Source organism: Musa acuminata, chromosome BXJ3-6 (genome assembly GCF_036884655.1).
Source record: "Musa acuminata AAA Group cultivar baxijiao chromosome BXJ3-6, Cavendish_Baxijiao_AAA, whole genome shotgun sequence".
In the NCBI taxonomy this organism is placed as follows: domain Eukaryota; kingdom Viridiplantae; phylum Streptophyta; class Magnoliopsida; order Zingiberales; family Musaceae; genus Musa; species Musa acuminata.
This window is the reverse complement of record NC_088354.1, coordinates 6,114,929-6,135,710: the sequence shown is the minus strand read 5'-3', so window position 1 is coordinate 6,135,710 and position 20,782 is coordinate 6,114,929. Positions and strand designations below refer to the sequence as shown.

Here is a 20,782-nt window from a genome sequence, read left to right as displayed (position 1 = left end):
GTTGGATCGACGTTGAGTCTGGCCGGTGGGGCCATGTTGATGTCCGAAAGCAAACCCTCTCGAAGAGCAGTCTGTTTCATTCAAAGACAGAAAAGATAGCAGAATGATGGGCACTAATGGGAGCTTGGAGATCTCCTTTACTGTGACTCTGTGATGTCTCTCCATGCCTTAGTTATAAGGCTGCTCTCATGGCACCCAAACCTAGGCTACAAGAGAACTCGAAGCTCAGTGGTAAGCTGATGGTGATCAGAAGATGCTTGTGACAAGGAATTTGTCACTGGTTTGATCTGCTACTTTTTGTGTTGAGAGGCCTAGGACCTTTGATAGCTTGGTGCAGGTTATGTTCCTTGCAGAAAAAGGGTGGATGCAGGCTAGGGTTTCAGGAGATCACACATGCACATGGGTGAACAGAGAAGCAAAGATTGTTGTCCACTGAGTAAAAAACTTGAAGGTTGCAGATAAAATGGAATTCATCATTCTCCTTCAGAACATAATTTGTCTTTATTTTTTCTCCTCTTTTTGATGCTTTCTTCAAAGGAGGATAGATTGAGACTTTGAACTGCCAAAAGCAAGACTCTGGCTTTCTTTCTTTCCTTTTAGAACATCTCTGTCTCCCAGTTGGGTTATATAAACAACAGCACATTAGCTGCTAAATTGTAGATGGAATTTTTGAGGAGGTTCAGTGGAAATACTAATGCAACATCAGCAAGGGCAAGAAATGTGGAGGAGATCTCATAACATGCAAAGGATTTTGATCTCCTTAAATGTTAGTGCAGTAAGTCCCAAGTCCCAACCAACAAATTCACAGACAGCAAGGATCATAAGATTGTTTTCTGAGATGAAGACAATATGGCATGGTCATTCTGAGCATGACAAGAGAGGATGTCACTGATACTTTTCTAAATCTAGCACAAAGAACAAAAGGTTCAGAAAACTATCCAAAGAGTGAATTAGGATGTCCTGCAAAACATGGCCTTTTCTTCTGCACCTTCAATTAAAGCAGGAAATGGCCTCATACAAGACTCAGGACCACCAACAATTGGTTACATCTTTAATGCCACACATAATAGACTACAATTTGGATTGATTAAGCAGTATGCCTTAATTCTACATTTAATCTTCTTTGTCATGAATGCAGAACTTAGGGTCCTCTGAGAAAGAAAGCAAAAGCAAAGTTTAAACTATGGAGGGAAAGAGGCACTGTTATCTGAAGGATTTCAGTCTCTTTCTTTTGCCACTCAAAAGGAACCAATGTTCTTGCTTTGGCAAATCTTCCCAATGACTGATTGCCACAGTTTCTTCTCTCTCTCTCTCTCTCTCTCTCTCTCTCTTGTGTGTGTGTGTGTGTTAGATGGTCTAACTGTGTGATAGATGATTGATGCACTCTGTACACATGGTTGTCTGCTCTCCCTGGAGTCAATGCAGTGAACATTCTGGGACAGAGAGCTCTCTTTGTCAATTCACTATGTGCAGAGGATCACTGTGGTGTGCATCAAAACTATCAACTCCTTTTTCCTCACCACCACCTATTAAACTACATGTAATCCTGACAAGTTAGCATAGGATTCACCTGCAAATTAGAGATAGAGAGGGTGGTCAGATTCCCTATGCATCAGAACCTTTGTATCTTTCCTTCCCCATGAAAAGCACTTCCCTGTTCCCAATTCATTTGGGAGCACTACAATTTACTATCTTCATTACGTTGAAGATATGTAATATTTATTGTGGATTTCAAACCTTTGTATCTAAATTGGATGGGCCAAACTTGCAGACAGTACTGAAAACATCAAACAAGTAGAATACTTCAAGTTATATGATTGAGGAGACCAGCAGTTCAAATATTTCCAAGTACAATGTAATGCTGACACTACATATTAGACAAAGATTTGCCTTCAACAGTGTAACCATATGCTTTGAAGATAATTTGCTGGATTAGCAGCATGAGAACTCCTCCTTGCACATAATCTCCAGAGTGGGCAAAACATGGACCGGCAAAGTTAAAGATGAAGTTTTGTATGAGCTAACATCATTGAACCCATGAGAAGGATTAGTTGCTAATCCTTCACAGCCATTTCCTTTCTTCGAGCTCTTCAGTTGCAGTTCACCAGGAAGCTCAGGTGGATTCAGCTGAGCTCTTGATCTTGTACCTGTAGAGAAGCTTCTTCCTTTTGGAGCCAGAGTGATGGACTGTCAGAACAATTTTGCCTGCCTCTCCGATCTTGAAGCTGCCTTTGAGGACTGGCTCATCGGCGGCGACCAACTTCCTCTCCTTCTGCACGATCACCGTGTATCCGTTCTCCGACCTTGGCACGAACTCGGCGCCGTACGTCACTTCCCAGCCAAGAACTCGCAGCTCCCAAACGAGAAGGCATTTCTGCAGAGACAGCATTACGTTCCAAAATGCATGCAATTGCTACTGGTTCAGAAGTGGAAGAGGAGTTCCCTACCTCAGTAACCTGAATCTCTATGGCTTGCCTCACTGAGGGCTTGATGGTGATCTCTGTAACAGCATCAGAAGAGGTGAAGTCTGGGTCATTCTCCTTGCTCAGGCCGCCATATCGAACCGGGACTTGCTCGGGAGCAATGTATCTGATGAGATGAATCGATTGTGCATCAGGACAACCAAACTATGGTGGAGCAAGGTGAAGGCAGAAGACAATATTGACAGATGCTGCTAACTTGGAGAGCGTCTCGGCTGTGTTTGAGGGCCTTGCGAAGACGAACTTGCTCCTGGTCCTCTGCGTGAAGAAGGGGCTCATCATCCGATTGAAGGCCAAATACCACCATGGAACATTGATGAATATCTAACGATGGCAACACAGAATGTGTCAGCATTCAAACAATTATTGAATAGACGAAAATATAGGCATGCAGAGACCAATTCAACTCCACAGATCAAATTTCTTTGCATCTTTTTTATTCGATCCATTCATCAAAATGCAATTTTGGTGAAAAGAAGATTCAATCCACCACTTTGTTCAACTAAGAAATCTTTGGAAACAATGGAAGAAGAAGAAGGAACTCCAGCTACCTGCTTGGCGACGAACTCCGGGTAGTTATCTTGGAGCAGAGCGAAGGCATGGCGGAGTTCCTTGGCCGGGCCGGTCGAGTTCTTGAGATCAGCGACCTGCACCATCGTCGAGATTCCGCCTGGAGTGAAGTCCAGCAGATTCCGGATGCCCTTCTCCAGGAACTGGATCCTCCACCTCAAGAACCGCTTCTTCTTCTTCTCGTCAGCGAAAGCCAGCGCGTAGAGCTCCTTGCTTTGGAGTTCCCCGTAGACGTTGTAGCACACGGGGTGGCCGGCTCTGTCGGCGCCGTGCATGAACACCGCCCTTTCCAGCTCCGGGACGCCGAGGTCCTCCGATAGGAGGGCCTCGATGCCGAACTCCTCCCTCCAGAGCACGGCGTTCTTGAGCATGGCCATGGCTTCCTTCGCCTTGAAGTCCCTCGCACGGAGGAACTTGATGAGCACAGTGTCGCTCCTCTCGTCGACCAGAAGTGGGATGCCCCAGATGAGGACCTCCTTCGCGGCCGACGCCGCGGCGGTCGCATCGGTCTTCTCCGCTTCCTCCTCAGCAGCCACTGGAGTCATGGCCTCCTCGGGTGGAGGAGTGGCGGCGACGGAGACCACGGTTTCCTCTATGGCTTCCAGCGTCTTGGCCCCATCCTCGTTCGCCGTGACGGTATTCTTATCCGCCGCCGATTGCTGTTCCGGGGCCTCGTCGTCCTCCGCCAGCCTGCTCGGTGGAGCCGGCGTCTCGGTCGCGGGCTTCGGCGGCGCTTCCACAAGGGTAGATGCGGGCGGCTCCTCGAGCTTTGCCTCCTTGGCCAATGAGGCTGCTGGTGGAGGCGGAGCGGAAGAGAACTCGCGGCTGGCGAGGGCGGCCCGTACGAGTTGCTTCATCTCATCGAGGGCCTTCTTATCGTGGTCCTCGAGGTCAGCAACGAGGCTGCTCTCCTCCTTGAAGGAGACGGCCTGGAAGACGGAGGCAGCCTTCTCCGCGGCCTCCTTCTCCGCGCCACATGCCCGCTTCTCCTCCGCCTCAGCCGCCGCCTCGGCGGCCAGTGCCGACAGTAATGCCACCTTCTTTGGCCCTTTCACAACCTCCGGAGCAGGTACCACATCCAGTTGCTTAACCACCTCGTCCGTCGGCGTCAGCGCCACCTTCCCGACCACGACCTCCTCGGTCGCCGCCACCGCAGCTGCCTTGCTCTGGCTCACCTCGGCCATGTGCTTCGGGTTGCGTAATACTATTACAAGACGTTATAATTGGGAGAGGGAGACGACAATATATTGCGAACGTGGACAATAGAAAGCTTCATTTCCACATTAGTCCCTCACATCTTATAAATTTTCATATAAGTCCATCTCAAGTCTTATTGAAAAATCTACAGAAAAATTTGAGCCGAACCGGAGTCAACTCCGGTCCGGTTTTCTTCCCACTAGACTTCACATAAACGTGCAAGATAAAAGGCTTCATATTTCGTACAAAGCGCTTTCCAATTTGACTCGAATTGAAATTAATGACGGCCTGACTCGGGTTCGGTTCTTTTCCACACTACTTTGGGCCGAACCGGTCCTTTGCCGCTTGGCCAGCATGTGGAGCTACTGAAAGCCGGGCCGTGGGCTTCCACTTATCTCAAGTCATCATCTCCAAGCACAGCCAAGTTCATCCCTTTAGCTCTGCTGTTTGGCCATATCGAAGGTGAATCTCTTGATCGACTATCGTTCCGTTGATTCGGTGTAGCTTCTTATTTCTTTGTTTATATTGAGAAGATTCATTGTAGATTTCTTCCTTAGGTTGTCTGGTCCCTTATCATTCAGTTTCTTGTTATGTTATAACAAGGATTGTTGTTTGGACTGCAGAGTTGCTGATCTGATCATTACATGATGCAGTTCGGAGCCTGTTCTATTTACATGGAAACATCAACTGAACATGAGCTCTGAACCTTGCATTTACTGTCTGATGCAGAAGTTTCACAAAGGATTCAGTGGGCTCTGCATGTCTCTGTTGAATCAATTGGAGTTTCTCATCTAAGCTGGAGTGTAGAATTAGCACAGCCCTTACTTTGTCCATTTCCAGTGTCATTGAAAACGATGAGTCAATTATTCAGTTTGACACATTGAAATCAAGATGTAAACTGGATAGTGGAGTGCTTAGGGATGAAGTGCATTGCAAACAAAGATGGCACATCATAGCTGAATGTGAAACTATTGAGCACACTGAACACAGAGAAGGAAGAAGGCTTAATGTTTCAGTGATGATTAAGAGAACATGTTTTCTTTTCTAGGAAGACAAATATTGGGCTATTGAATCCTGTGTTGGAAGAATTACAGGTGAGACACCATTCTAGATAAACTATGACCTACATTGGATGCTTGATGTCTTCTGTTTGAAGGATCATCTTCTAGATTTATGATGCTTATTAATTGTATACGGAAGCATTTGCAGTTGCCATATTAACTTGTTGGCAATTCTGCTTTGTTTGTGAGACTGAATTGTCATGGTTTGATTCATGCTGATGAACTATTTGATCCCCACAAAGTCTTCTGAGTTTAGAGGTGACTTCAAGCATCCACAAAACTCTCTATGGTAACATAAGCTGAGAATAGAAAAGGAATCCACAACAAGAACTCTAAAATGTTCTGCCCAAAATACTAAACAGATTGCACATCCAAGGAAAGTTTCACTGGTAAGTAAGAACCATGAATACAAGAGAATAAGGGAAACTCGTCTCCTCCTGTCCTGTTTGGAGTTTTGGTGATGTGATGATAAACATCACTGGAAGTTTCCATTCACCAAACTTTTCTTGGTTGCCTCTGTGCCACTTCATCAGTGATGCACTGGTGAAATCTTGGCAGTTGCTGTGAGGCAGGCTTTGCCTAATTTTCCTTCTTCTTTCTACCTCCATCTGTCATCAATTCGACAAGTCTGTGATGCCTGGCTACGATCAAGGTTTTCCACCGTACAAGTAGAAGCCAAGTTGGTGCAGCATGTTGTGGAGGACAAATGAACAAGTAGTGTTCCCTCGAGGTGTGTCAGGAATGGCCATCAACCATGGCACATCAATCCACCCTCTTTCCCTTTCCCTCACCATATGCATTTACTCCTTCCAACCATCACCAGAATCACTGCACTTGTATCTTTTCCTATTCACAGATGATCTCTCAAGAAGATTCAGGTGTTAAAGCTGAGATAAAGCAGCAAGCGATAAGCACATAAGGAGCAGGACAAGCTGGTGGGTAGAAGAAGGTGGGCAAGAAACCAGAGTCGAGTCCCAGCACCATATACTAGTATTAAGCATAGAAGATAATATATATGCACACATATAACAATAGCAAGTCATAATGTTATATGAAAACAAGTGAAGAGGCTGGTAAACTCCAAGGAATATGAACCATGATAAGTATGATGTCAGAACAAGCAGTGTTCAGTGTAAATTAGATCTCCATGGAGCTCTAGAAAGGGCATGGTGTTTGATTACTTGAGGGCATGGATAAAATATCTCTAGCTGTTGGTGCCTTGATGGAGATAGCTTCCAGCCTAATAAAGCCAAACCCATCAACACCAACAGGGTTGGGTGGGGTTTGGCCCTTCTAGAATCTAAGCCCTACACTTTTCCCAACAGCCATCCACTGATTCAAAGGTTAAAGATCCCCAGAAAAAGGAAGGACATGAGGGAAGCAAAAGACATCACAGGCACAATCCTGAATTCAATGGAACACAGGCAGTGGTAGTTGTGTCTTTGGGTGATGTCATTTGGCTACCAACCACCAACTACCAGTCCAATGCCTCTTTCTGCATATGTCCAGCTTCTCTCTCTCTCTTCTCTTCTCTTCCTGTCCAAGTTGGTAGCAGAGAACCGAGAGGCTCGGCTGTGCCTTCCAACCAGAACCAGTGCATCAGAATCCCCCTTTGCATGGGGCCTCTGCTGCACTATCCTTGGATGCATGGGGCTGAGGTGCTGAGTAAAGGTCAGGAGGAACATGGGAGATTCTTTCATTATTACCAATTTTTTAGGTCTTGGATAATGCATGGTAGATTTTGTGGAATCGATATCTTCCACCCATATGTGGGATGGTCAAAGGGGAATAGCCTTTTCACGCCTAAAGGTCATGCCAGTGGTGGACACATTGTACGCTTGATGCTTTCGGAAGGTGTCCCAGTGCTCGGCATGAGGCCTTCCATTGTCACTCAGGATAAGCAAGAGAGGAATCTCGAAACCATTTCTTTCCCTTGTAAAGACGTTTTTCCTCTCTCTCTCTCTCTCTCTCTCTCTCTCTCTCTTTCTTCCTCATCGTAGAGGACTTTAGAAGCTACAGCTGCTGCATGCAAGTGTGTAGGGCCCTCTCCTCTCCGCCGGACCAATGCAACATGGAAGCTTGGTCTGCAATAAACCACCCTCTCTTGACCTCGAGGAAGTATGAGGTTAACACCTGCAACACCGTCTCGCACATCGCTATTTGAGACAGAGGACAGCAAGGTTTATGGTTCATAACTCGAACCGGAGGAGGACCACATTTAGAACATGGAAATACTGCGACAGTGGCAACTTCATGGAATACAGTAGAAAGAAGAAGATGAATCGAGCATGGGAATACAGGCCGGAATTAGGAACTCAGATCAGTGAACCAAACCACCACAGCACAATGGTTGCATGCATGATTTGTGGTATAATAGCTTCTGATACGTGGATTCATCTTCTTTTTCCTCATTTTTTTTCTGTTCTACATTCTTTCCGCTGATCGATTCAACGACAGTTCCTCAAGTGAAGTGCAATAGTACCACCAGCTGCTAGAATTAAATGTGTGCTGTGGAGTGAAAGCTACTCGATAATTGGAGCTTAGTACCATGGCCGACAAGTGGATACTATAGTTAATCAATAGATGCTTTCAGGAACTAAGTACTGTTGCATGTGAAGTTGATTATTGACATTACTGACACATATCTAACCAGTACTAACCCATATGTTTTTTCTTCTCCCAAGGACTGGTGGCATTAATAAGAGTAGAATAAACTGGCATCCAATGAGCTGTCAACTTTTGGATATATAAATATATATAGGGGGAGAGAAAGAGAAGAAGAAGAAGAAGAAGAAGAAGAAGAAGAAGAAGAAGAGGAGGAGGAGGAGCAGAGTTTGACCAAAGAGATCTGACAAGTTACCTGACACTGTAGTCCAACAGCTTAATTTGCTACTGTATTTATTAGCCTACCAACTGCTACCTTTCCTGATATGATTCTTGGCATTTTTACAGGGAAATCTAAAAGCCCTATCTGCAAGTTTGTGTTGGCATGCAAGTGTGTGTGTTCAGTTCTAACATGAAGATATATATGGATACATCAAAAAGAAAGAGTGGAGTGTTAATATCCTACCAACTGCCACACCACACTGCACAAGAGACACTCCATTCATCCTCTAACCAACCAAACCCCACAAGCCATCCCTTGCGCTTCCCACTCATTAATGGCAGATGAGGTTAACCTACCACGCACAGCACATCACATGTTCGCCACACTTGTATAGGTGACAAAGGCCTCAGCTGATGTGCCCCCAACACCATTCCTTGCTGCGTTTCACACATTTCTTATCACCTTTGGCCTCCTTTTGTTTGGCACCTAACAACACATTTAGCTTTAACAGAGACTGCACACTGATTCAGCAGTTCAAAGTAACTCAAAACATACTTCCACACCGTGGGAAGGTATCATCACAGAGTTACAATGCAACCTCAACTAGTGTTGAGCTTCTTCCAGGCGTCTGATTACCCTCAGTACATGCGGCGGGTTTTGGGTGGTGTGGCAGCTACAAGCTTCGCCGGTCTGGAAACCCAGATGGCAACACAAACAAATGGCCTGAGGGCTGCTGCTTGTTGCGGCGGATGTTAGAGGCTCCGAAGGTCGGGAGCGCTTGGGGGAGCGGTGGGGGAGACTGATGGAGAGGGCGAGGTTGAGGTCGAGGTAGCCGTCCGGGTCGTCGTCCTGGCTGCCTCCGCTGCTGTTGGTCTCGTCGCAGGAGTCGGTCGCTGACGCTTTCGGGACTGCGGGCTCGGATGGGTGAGGGGCGGCGAAGGCAGCGGTGGCGCCGCCGTTGATCGGGCCGTGCGTCTGGGGGTCGATGCCCCGGCTGAGGAGCTTCCGCTTGATGTGGGTGTTCCAGTAGTTCTTGATCTCGTTGTCCGTCCTCCCCGGTAATCTCCCCGCTATCAGCGACCACCTGCAACGACGAATCAACGTTACACGCATGCGAACAAGAAGCAGCAGCTGTTGTGTACGTAGGTCTGTCATCGACCGGTGAAGCCAAAGAAGGCGACGCACTTGTTTCCGAGCAGGCCATGGAGCTTGATGATGAGTTCATCTTCCTCCTCTGTGAAGTTTCCGCGCTTGAGGTCGGGCCGGAGGTAGTTGATCCACCTGAGCCTGCAGCTCTTCCCGCACCGAAGCAAGCCTGTACAAACAAGCACGGAAGCATAAGCAAAAGCTGGGTGGCAGCACAGGATGGGATGCTCGAGAGGAGGACCTGCAGCTTTTGGGAGTGATCTCCAGCAACCTTCGCCATGGGCTTTGATGTAGGAGATGAGCTTCTGGTCTTCCTCCTTGGTCCATGCTCCTTTGTTGGTGTGTGCCTTCTCACAGCATGGAGACCTGCCCATACCAGCACAACCAGTGGGGCTTCCGTGTGATCTGCAGCTTGAGATGGGAGAAGGAAGAGGCAAAGGAGGAGAGAGAGAGAGAGAGATAGAGACAAAGAAGGCTGAGTTGGAAAGGAAGGAGTGGAACAAGGGAAGAGAGAGAGAGAGGGGATGGATGGATTTATATGAGAAGGGAAGCTGTGAACGCACATTGACTCCATCCTTTGAGGATCATTTGACTGAGTTTTGTGCAAGAACAGAGAGAGAGAGAGAGAGAGAGAGCAGGGCGTTGGATTCGTTAGGTAGGTCTACCTGTACGTCTGGGTTTGCGGCTGTTTGTTTTGCATATTGGTCCTTACATTGTAAGCTAATTATCAATGAATCCTCGTTTAATCACTATTTACAACATGATTCTCTTAATGCGTTTTTGTATATTGGTCCTTTAATTTTAAGCTAATTATCAATGAATCCTCGTTTTATCACTATTTACAACATGATTCTCTTAATGCGTTTTTGTATATTGGTCCTTTAATTTTAAGCTAATTATCAATAAATCATCGCTTTATCGCTATTTACAACATGACCTGCAATTGTTCTATAAGCCTTTTTTTGCATATTGATCCTTTAAATTTAAGCTATTTATTAATGAATTCTCCTTTTATCACTGTTTACAACATGACTTGCAATTATTGCTTTTAGCATTCATACTTCTAATGCTGACAACCAAACACCTCAATAACACTAATATTCATGGAATTTGATTTGTTAATCAATTTTTAATTCCCATATATGAATGAAATCATCCTCTTTTTTGTTACAAAATAAAAAAAGGGATCAATCAAAAAGTGAACATTTAATCAAAGGAATGAAGAATATTATAACCAAAAAATAAAAAAAATGATCTATTCACATTGTGGTAATATCATTTAAATTCATATTTAGTGAATGTCAAATTGTACTTAAACCAACTAATGGATGTTAAAGACAAGGGCTAAAATTTAATAGAAATCAAAAGAATTGTATAGAGATTTCTGTCAATAGACAAAAAGCAATGGCCTATGTGAAAAGAACACAGTGTGTAAATAAAATATTATTTTGTTGCAATCTGCATATTTTTATGGCCCATCTCACAAAGGTTCTAGAAACCCTCACTTATGTGTGTAGGAGGAGCAAAAGGGGTGGAGAGAGAGAATCCATCAATTTGGTGACCAACCCTTCTCCTCTTTGTTTGTGGAACAAGTTGAGCTTTTCTTCATTTTTTTTACTAATTACTTTATTCTTATTTATTGGCAGTCTTAGCCAATGCAGTCATCCATGACTTACTTTTGTGAGAAGCTTGTGTTCCTAACATTCTTTATGCATTCATGTGTATGAAGATGTGACTTTGTTCATCAATTCTTTCAAATTACAAAAATATTGTTTGGGTAGGCTGAGATATTGATGTTTAAAGTTGGATGAACAACTTTGAACTTGGCTTCAATTCTGTATTAGGTTCATGTTTGCCAACATTAAGCTTCCATGGTATTTATCTCAAATAAAAATTTATTGTGCATCATCATGGATAGAGATAGCCAGTTCTCTAATATCTAGTTGGAATTAACATAAATGATTAGTAACACTATTAATGGAGCCTTATGATAAACTTAATGTGGCAGACAAAGATCACCTTTTATCCACCTTTTTATAGTCATCACATGAATAAAAAAATAAATCAACTATTCTTTTTCTTTTTTCATGTAAAAGAAGTTGTTTGTAACTATTGATTGATGAAGGAAGAATGAATCACCACAAAAGAAAAGTGTTTGGTATTTTACTTCATAGTTTGTATACACATCTTCTATATCTCCCATCTTTCTTCAGTCTCTCTCCCATCCTTGGACTCTTCATGAATGCAAGGGAAGACATTTGCCATAGTACTCATCTCATGCAATAAATTAGGGTACCATTTTGTCATAGGCTTATTAATGTCAGCTTTTCTCTTCTAATCATGGTTGTCATCATGTCCAATTTGTTAACCCTGGTCAAGTTTTTCATCTATATTTCTCTTCATTTTATGTGCCTCTGATGAGAATTGGCTCACCTCCATTGCCACTAATCTTAATGATTAAACATGTGTAAATCATCCTCATGATTTCATCATAGATTACACCTGTTGCATGCAGTACACACATGGAAACAATGTCTATTTTGTCTCTCTAGAAATAAGCAGGGGCAGAAACACAATGTCATGGTCATTATTATACTTTTCACCTACCAGTCACTGTTGCATACTGGCCAGGCAATCAAGCATCTTAGAAAGTTAGAAGAGAAGAAAGATGGGGTGACAAGAACAATCAACAGGTTAGGGAAGTAATGAGAGATATGTTGAGATGTTCCAGAGTCTTGACTCCAGCAGCAGGTTGTGTACTTGCACTCACTCAATGCCCATCTGCACCAGTACACTCTTCCAGTCTCCCTGCAGATATCCATCCATCAATTGGACTGTGATCCAGCTTCAAGGAAACAAGAAAAGTTGGCACATGTGACCCTACAAGATTCAAAAGATGACAGCTTTTACTCTGAACCAAGTGGCTCATTCATGACCTTCCTAATAAGCTTAAGAGAGGAAGGGAAGGGCACCAGAAGTTTCTTTACTTCCTTCCAGAGCTTAGCCACCTTTTCTTGACTCATTCACCAGCTTCTCAATCTGTAGGACTAAAAGAAAAAAGGAAAGATGGGAAAGGAATGCCAGTTGATGGAACCATCCCCAATGGTCTCAATCCAAATGGATCATGCCTTATTCATCACAATGAAGGCTGGGGGTTGGAGGGCTTCTAGAGAGAGGAGAGGACTATTGGGGCTTTGGTTCTACCTCACCTAATCACTGTGGTTGGTTTGTGTTGTTGACTGCTTATGGAATATATACCCACATTCCAAGGACAACTAGAATATCTTGACTGTCACTGCACTGGTCATTGTAGCAGCAAATAATTGTTGTGGGAAGACCAGCTGATGACACAAGGTCTCAACCAAAATTTTCTCCTCAGTTACTGTACACCAGGTGGGTGCATGCATAAATAAGAGATTGCTTTTGATTTCCATGAAAAAGATTTGGACTGCACAGGGGAACAGAAATTAAATTGTTGTTATCAAGAGAAACAAATGATGTTTTGGTTATCTATATGTAAAGGCTGTGTGCTAATTCACCTTAAGCTGATGGTTGCTGCCACATCTGATTTAGGACCCTCATGATGAATCTTTCAGATTGCTTCCCCTGCACAAACTCAACCTTATATTGAAGGCAGGCTAATGAGGTTGATAAGGTAGAACAATCCATGACAAGAAGCTAACACTGGGAAATAAATGATCCTGCTGATGTACAAAAACATTGTTCCTTGGATCAGCCACAGTTTGATGCAAGTGTTGACAGGTTACCAGATGCACCAGGGGTTCAATTCTCTGTGTTTGAGTTACATGTGACTATGTAGAATGCATCCACCAACTTCATCTGTTTTCTGAAACCGAGTGCTGCAATCATAGGCCAGACACAAAGAAGGCATTCATTGTGGAAACCTACCAGATGAGGAATCAACCAAAAACTTGGTACCGCACCAACCAATCCGACTGATATGGGTCTCAATTATATTGTAAAGCTCCACCAACCTCTGCCTCCTCATGCATGAGTGTATCACAGCACAGGCATGTGCATTCCCAACCCTCATTTCCAGCCAAGGTTTTTGGGTTGAAAGATCTTCATCACCAAACCCATGTTTCTGGGGAAGTACAAGGTAGAAGAAAGTGAGGATAAAACTATTGGTTGCTGTCTAAGATATTTAATGCTTGAATGGCTAACCCCATTACCCTCAGTGTGGCATAAAACTTATGCAGGCAGACTGCTTTTGTCCTACAATTTACTTCTTCATCCTAATCTTTCACTTAGAATTCAAGCCAGCACTACTATGAAGAAGTGCTACTTGAACTGTGCCATTGTTACGCCTTCTTTGTTCTTATTATCTTTGCATTAATTGCAGACATGGCCTCTATAGCATGCATCTGTTCTAGGCAAGATCCTCAGTTTTGTGTCAGTATTGGGATTTTACATTAGAATCACTGATCATATACAAACAGATAGTGAAGGTTTGCGTACTGGTCTTGGTCGCACATGTACAAACAGATAGTGAAGGTTTGCATACTGGTCTTGGAACTGCGACCGATGCCATCTAGAGCAGCCACATCTTCATTTCCCTGCACAGGTGACATTAGATGAGTTTTGTGACTCAAAGCTTGTATCAGGATTGGTTCAAGATAGAGATGTTAAGATGATTTTGGTGATGGAGATTTAACGAAGAACCCGAACCAATAGAAATTAGTAGGAATCAGAAAAGTTTGACTTACATTTGTGAAGGTGTCATCCATGGATTCTACTGCCACAATCTGCCTTTGGAGCAAAAAAACCTTTTCATGTTAATTAGAAGGAACTTAAGCCTGAGTTAGTGGTTGGTATTAGAAAAGCTGCGTCACATGATGAGGACTTTTGAACTGTACATAAAGGACAAGATAGAGAATGAGGAGGCACTACAGCAATTTCCTTGAGCAGCCACTCATGGTTGCCACTAGGAAGGAAATAAGAGATGGAAGATGGAAGGAGGAAAGGGAAGAGGGAGAGATTTTACAGGCTGAAAGTTCTCTGCATGCTTTGTTGTTTATCTTCTTGCTTGACCACAGCAACCACTGAGGAACTTCAATACCTATCAATTTCCATCAAATGAAAGTAAATTATTCCAATATGTAAACAGAAATGATAACACCAATTTCTGCTATCAAGTGACAACAATTCAAATCTTTAATAATTCATCAAAAAATTAAAAGGGGAAAAAAACTTCGTTTCGCAAACATTAAGTTGCCTTCAGAAGAGAGAAAAGGATATGTCATGATCTCATTTTTGATTAAACACCATCACTGGTACATAACTATCACCTGCTGGGAATGATTCTAGGAAGGAACAGCAGATACATCAAAAATCTGATTCATTCAGGATATATGCATCAAGCACCAACTAGAGATCATTTACCTCTTCTGAATTGCTCTAGCAGTGGATTTGTTAGTACTTGCTGCCTCCAATGAATTGTAATCTTTTGGTCCTCCGACTTCAGAAACGAAACAGAAGAAAGAATTTAGAGAATGCAATCATCTGGTGCACGGTAGTCGTCCTTGCAGATTCATCTGCAAAGAGTTTAGACAAGCAGATTCATCAGTAGAATAACATCAATCTCTCATCTGACTGCTTAATTTCTCGGAAGAACAACAACAGTTATTATCTCTTATTAGAACAGGGAGGCAGTCCCTTCTGAAACATTTGTAGGTGATGATTCCAACGTTTACTGCCTATTATTTCTAAGGAATAGGTAATATGAACCCTTAATCATACTGAAATCTTCTATAATAAAGAAAAAGATAATATTTTTTCTTTCATTGCATATAACCTAACATAACTCTGTCCACATTATAATAATCTTCCAGGAAGAAGATTATTATCCATCCAGCAGTGCTGTTTCTTTTGGTAAATGTTCTTCATCATCACAGAACAGCTTCACATGACAAACCTAAACATCCTTTCTATAACTTAGATTTCAGACACTGCCAATGCTGCTGATAAATGTCTGATTGATTAGTTACCAACAGTTCCAAAAGTTTAAGATCTTAAGAAAACTCAAATGAAGAACCGAGTATTGTATAAATGAATTCTATAATTGAACACTAATATTATTACAATATAAATAAGAAAGAAACCAATATATCTGCAAGCTTTTAATAACTACAATGTAAAATACCAAGTTCTCAGCAAGAATGAAGATTCTACATTAGTCCAAGCCAATGAACATGAAATTACAACATTGCAACATCTTTCTATATGTGTATCTTTCTTGGTTTATCAATCAAATCACTAATAGCATTGTTTTGATTTTTGAAGCCAATTTGAACTTAGTGTACATAATTCTTGTCATTAATCTCCATGCAATAGGATTATATCCAATCGGGTGCCTCAGAATACTGCAATCATTGGAGATGGAGACCCTCATGAACGTGAACATAGAAAAGAAGATACACCATATGAATGCAGGGATGAGAAGGTGGAACCACTTGGATGCACAGAAGGAAAAGAACCAAGAAGAGATTCATTGACAAGCTGAAATATTCGTTCCTGAACAGATAATCTTCTTTTGACACTGCAAACTCTGAGCTGGTTTGGTGGTCTTCTCTGCTGTCTGCACCTTGTTGATGACAGGTAGGGGGTTGGACTAGGTGATGGTGATTCATCGGCTGGTGGTGCTCAGAATTCATGCTCCGGCCACCACCTCTACGATAAGCATTGAATGCCGCGAGCATCCGCCGATTAGTCTCCGACGTGCTCAGCCCAGGATGCTGCGCCACCAGGCCGCTCGTTGGCTGTGGCATGAACTGTAGTGGTGCTTGGGCCCGCTGATCCTGCCGTGACGGGGAGCATCCAGAACGGAGCCCAGCTCCGTTATTTGGGGCAACCGCCCACATTGCAGCCGGAGGCAGGACGCTCGACGGCCGCTGTTGCAATTGGAGGCTGCTGGTCCCCCTCACGGACTTGGAGGCCGACGATGGAGACGAAGGGCTAACCCCTCCTCCTTTTTCCTGCTGCTGCTGTGGTGGACGAGTCTGCTGCTCATCTTTGCAGAGATTTTCTCTGAGACGTTTCCTCAAATATGTGTCTGCGGAATCGCCACCGACTCTGCTGCCGAGCCGCCTTCTTGTAGGCCTTCTGCGACCTGATCGGCGGCCAGAAGCTGATGCCGGTGGATATATATATATATATATATATATATATATAGTATTTTTAGGCAAAAATAGTGTGTGTATGGATCACTACTTACTGGTCAAAAAGATGACTACATGCATGTCTGTCTCTTTCACTTCATCTGCTTCCCCAAAGGACTGAGACAAGTGGTGCTGAATTGTTTGATGACGATTAGGAAAGTGAGGAGGGCACCATCAAATTATATGACTGCTGCTGCTGCTTCCTAACCTACCGCCAGGCGACATGGGCAGCCGCGCCATTGTAGGTGGGCGTCAGATGGAGCATCTAATGCTGATGATAACCATCTCTTCCTTCAAAGACATCTCGATTCCGAAAGAACATTCCGTCTCTTGCATACTGACCTCCCGTTAATGCGATGCCAGGCAGCAGAATACTCATCTGCCGGTCAACTCCAGATTGCTCCACCTTTATCCACATTCTTATTATAAGATGAACAGCAAGGTGTTTGATTATTTTACTCCACGAGCATCAACTTTGATCCATCTTCGTGCTCATCTTTTCACTCACCAATCCATTCCTCTCTGACTCTGTCACAACAATCCTTCTCTTTTGGGGCTTAAAAGTAGACCTCAGCATAGTGTAGCCAAATGTGAACTATGGTTTTACTAGCATCTGAATCAATTCCTTTTCAGAGACTCGATTGAGTTTAGACTCAATAATTGTTTTATGATGCGGATTCAAATAAGCAAAGCTTCTCTACTATCGTATGGAGGAGCGTCTGATGAAGAACTCATCCCACTCACAGCTGGATAAGGAACTCATCCATGGGTATTCTGATCAGCAAAGCAATAGCATACATGTGTTGTAGATTTGAAGGCCGAGCTGTCTGCATCAGTCATCGTCGCTGGCCATGATAATTCTGCAGCAGCTCGTCTGTCTTCTTCTGCCTCTTCACCACCAAAGCTGGCACTGTCAAGCAACAGGGGCTTGGCATGGGTAAGACTTGGTGGGCGACGCATGCGTGGTCTGAGCCTTGCCTTTGCCGTCTCTCCTTGCATGCCCGTACGTGCCTGCTCCGTGAAGCTTTTGTGCGTGCGGTAAAATGGCTGACGCATGTAGGAGATTTAGCTTTAGGTTTCTGAAATCAAAGAATGTAATAGAACTCATGAATCGTGTGATTCCATGTTCTCCGATGAGCTCTCTTTCAATCATGGATTGTCTCAAAAGGTAGAAGAACCAAAAAGAAGTGATGATCGTCTCTCTCTCACTCGTTCAGCTCACCTAAAGGCCTTCATATAGTACTGTTGACAGAAGTAGCTCAATCTATCACTGATGTTTGGGCTGCAACTTCACCTACATATGATGTTGATGTGCTACAACCTTGTTTCCAGTGTGTCTACAAACATCAAGTCTCATTTGCTCTTCACATGCTTGTCTTTAGGCATTCCTCCTGCTTGCTTATCGTTGACTGACACAGGCAAGACTTCTAATGAGTACATCTGCTAGCTGTGGGATGTTGAGAACCTACCATCCACCATCACAGTTTCAACAAGATATCTGATGAGTAGCAGCTGGCTGTGAAATGCTCAAAACCTACACATCCACCTCCCAAATAAACACCTTTAGAGATCACTTGCTTCGGGCAAATTTCTATGTTACAAGAAAAGACAATTACATTGGCTTTCATAATCTAAGTATCGAGTATACAAACATCCTCCTTATATTCTATAACCAGCAGGAATTCCAATAAGTTTAATTGGGAAATCCAATATCTGTATATGTATATATAGTAAGATAAGATGAGTTGCTGCCGTCAGTTGATTGGATACTCTCCACAGGCATGGACTTCCTTGACCCTCTTATCGTACTCATCGTCGTCTTCCTCTTCTTCCACTCCAGTCTCTTGGTTATCGTGCTTGCCTTCCTCCAGCTCGTCCTCCTTGGCCCAGGCAAAGCCTGCTGCCGGAGCAGGCGAGCCCGGAGTTATCCTTGCCTCCTCAACAATCTTCATTATCTCATCCACACTCTGAAGAGAGAAGGTAGGCGCAGTGTTGTCCCTCTTGTAGTATATAGCTTGTGCTGCTTCGGTCAGCGACCTGGGCAAGTTCTTCAAGAACCAGGGGTGGTGCCTTATCTCCCTAATCGTTATCCTCTGGATAAAACAGCAGCAAGTCAATCCATTACGGTAACATCTGAATCAGATTCTACCGTGAGGCTTTGGAGGACCAAACTACCTTCGATGGGTCGGCCATAAAGATCCCGGAGAGCAGTTGCCTGCAATCCTTTGAAATATGGACGTACTCTGGTATTGTGTACTGCACTGACATGATCCTCTGCGGTCCAAACAAGACATGAGAACATCGAAGAAGGAGACGATGGAGGAGAGGATAAGAGCTATAACCACTACCGTCATGGTTTTCCTAAAATTCTTGGTGTCTTCTGGGTCTTCAAAGGGATATGCTCCCACGAGCATCACGTACAGAGTAACACCACAGGACCACACATCAGCCATCTGCACCATTAAATACACTAATTAGAATCAGCTTACAGAGGAGAACTGCAGCACAGAGAACAAAAAAGGGAGCATCAAAAGATAGATTAATGGTCAAGCGAACCCAATGCGATTATGCTTCGTCTTCAATGCAAGTCACGATCACCATGTTCTGTCTCCTAAAAATTCCAAGCACAGCTCTGCACCAACCACCACCGGGGCCCCACGCAGCCGGGTGGACGTCGTCTGCGACAAGATCATCTTTACTGATGATTCTCCGGTGTGTACGCGCTGCAGCGAGTCGTCGTCCGCATCCCGTCGGGGCCCTTTCGAGATGGAAAGCAGAACGCGGAGGAAGAGAGAAGAAGGAGAGAGAGGAATGGATGCGGGGCTGACCTTGCCATCGTACTCACGCCGCGAGAGGACTTCGGGGGCGATGTATGCGGGCGTGCCCACCGTCGACTTGGGGCGGGAGTGAAGCAGCGACGACTGTTTCACGCGCACATGAAGACAAAAAGGCACAGTTTTGTTGGATAGAGGAATTGCCATTGACTCGGAAATGGATTAGGAGACGAAAGAAGGATCGGTAACCTTGGAGTAACCGAAGTCGCAAATCTTGAGGCGCGGCGCCGGGCTGCCGTCGAGCAAGGTGTTCTCCAGTTTCAGATCCCGGTGGCAGATTTGCTGGAACAATTGTAATCGTCGTACGATCTCGTAGAAAGATTACTTTTTTTTGGACTGAAAATGTGATTTTGAGGGGAGGTTTTACCATGAAATGGCAGTAGCTGACGCCGGAGATGAGCTGCTGAAAGAAATATCTCGCCTGCATACGCCGCAGCTGAAGGTTAAGAAAGCGATTTGGGAGACTGTGTTGAAGAAATTGAGAGCTTGCTACCCAAAGAAAACGGAGGAAACATTGAGGAAGAAAGTAGAACCTCATCTTCGCTGAATCTTCCGGCGTGGCAGATGCGGTCGAAGAGCTCTCCGCCGGCGGCGTATTCCAACACGATTGCCAGATGCGTGGGCGTCAGCATCACCTGCGGTCAAAAGAACAACGAGCCAAATTGACTACCCGAACCCTCTTAAGGCGACGCGATTAGGGCTTTCTAGCGTTCGAAAATTCGACCTCTTTGAAACGGATGATGTTGGGATGACTCAGCGACCGCTGGTTGATTATCTCCCTCGCAACGTTCTCGTTGATCTGCGACACCCGTAATGGGACGGAACGACACCGCAATCAGGGGATTCGATCGGCACCATACCGGAAGAAGAAAACGGAAGCAAAGATCGAACCTTGGGGCCTCGGGGGATGTACTTCATGGCAACAAGCTCGCCCGTGTCCTTGTTCCTCATCAACCGCGCGACCCCAAAGTTGCCCGATCCGATGTCCTTCACCAGCTCGTACATCTCCATCATCCACCCACGCCACCGAATCCACGCACGAACACCACCGGAAGAACAAGGCCCCTTGCCGAGAACAGCTATCGACGGAAGCCGAAAGGGAGGCCGTCGTTCGAGAGCTCGAACGAAGCAGCAGCAGAGGAGGCGTGAGGAACAAGGAAGCAAAGAATGCGGGGTTGAAGGGAGGTTTATTCGAAGACTTGCGGCGCTTTTGGGAGGTAAAGGCACGCGAGCGGGCGGGAATAGGATGTATCGGTAGAATGTATTGGTGGTGACTTGGCGGGGAGCTCCGAACCGTCGCGATTTCCTAATACTCTTTGCTACCTACTCGTCTCACCTACCTCCCCTGTACAAGTATAACTGGCAGCCACTGGGACCCAGCAGACCCACCTGGGTAATCACAGATAATGGATAACAAAGGAAATGAACGGTTCTGATCCACTCTCGTGCAATGCTTTCAGGTAGGCCCTGAATCCTGTCTTGGCCCGCG

General features: G+C 44.5%; 3 protein-coding genes and 1 long non-coding RNA gene across 7 annotated transcripts; all 4 read right to left on the bottom strand.

Annotated features, from left to right (window-relative positions):
- Nucleotides 1-1,793: 1,793 nt before the first annotated feature.
- Nucleotides 1,794-4,268, bottom strand: LOC103987195 (patellin-3). Its single transcript, XM_009405422.3, has 4 exons — nucleotides 3,032-4,268; nucleotides 2,680-2,804; nucleotides 2,448-2,589; nucleotides 1,794-2,374 (listed from the first exon to the last, which is right to left on the bottom strand). The coding sequence occupies exons 1-4, from the start codon at nucleotides 4,232-4,234 to the stop codon at nucleotides 2,114-2,116; spliced, it is 1,731 nt and encodes a 576-aa protein (XP_009403697.2). The 5' UTR covers nucleotides 4,235-4,268; the 3' UTR covers nucleotides 1,794-2,113.
- A 4,392-nt stretch (nucleotides 4,269-8,660) lies between these two features.
- LOC135640056 (myb-related protein 308-like) lies at nucleotides 8,661-9,861 on the bottom strand. Its single transcript, XM_065154167.1, has 3 exons — nucleotides 9,523-9,861; nucleotides 9,321-9,450; nucleotides 8,661-9,219 (listed from the first exon to the last, which is right to left on the bottom strand). The coding sequence occupies exons 1-3, from the start codon at nucleotides 9,653-9,655 to the stop codon at nucleotides 8,739-8,741; spliced, it is 744 nt and encodes a 247-aa protein (XP_065010239.1). The 5' UTR covers nucleotides 9,656-9,861; the 3' UTR covers nucleotides 8,661-8,738.
- Nucleotides 9,862-11,745: 1,884 nt separating this feature from the next.
- Nucleotides 11,746-16,916, bottom strand: LOC135640688 (uncharacterized). 3 transcript variants are annotated; one of them, XR_010497438.1, is made up of 6 exons: nucleotides 14,685-16,916; nucleotides 14,009-14,361; nucleotides 13,475-13,858; nucleotides 12,821-13,386; nucleotides 12,166-12,729; nucleotides 11,746-12,089 (listed from the first exon to the last, which is right to left on the bottom strand). It is a non-coding gene; the product is annotated as an uncharacterized LOC135640688 (long non-coding RNA). The 3 variants fall into 3 exon arrangements; XR_010497439.1 differs by having other exon boundaries at nucleotides 11,746-12,729; nucleotides 13,475-13,666; nucleotides 13,761-13,858; nucleotides 14,685-16,913; XR_010497437.1 differs by having other exon boundaries at nucleotides 11,746-12,729; nucleotides 14,685-16,912.
- A 1,090-nt stretch (nucleotides 16,917-18,006) lies between these two features.
- LOC135639989 (serine/threonine-protein kinase SAPK7-like) lies at nucleotides 18,007-20,612 on the bottom strand. 2 transcript variants are annotated; one of them, XM_065154056.1, is made up of 9 exons: nucleotides 20,185-20,612; nucleotides 20,018-20,092; nucleotides 19,827-19,928; nucleotides 19,661-19,729; nucleotides 19,483-19,575; nucleotides 19,288-19,380; nucleotides 18,808-18,912; nucleotides 18,635-18,733; nucleotides 18,007-18,552 (listed from the first exon to the last, which is right to left on the bottom strand). In XM_065154056.1, exons 1-9 carry the CDS (start codon nucleotides 20,305-20,307, stop codon nucleotides 18,214-18,216), a joined length of 1,098 nt encoding a protein of 365 aa, XP_065010128.1. In that variant the 5' UTR covers nucleotides 20,308-20,612; the 3' UTR covers nucleotides 18,007-18,213. The 2 variants fall into 2 exon arrangements, with proteins under 2 accessions (XP_065010128.1, XP_065010129.1); XM_065154057.1 differs by having other exon boundaries at nucleotides 19,661-19,714; nucleotides 20,185-20,568.
- Between the last annotated feature and the right edge of the window lie 170 nt (nucleotides 20,613-20,782).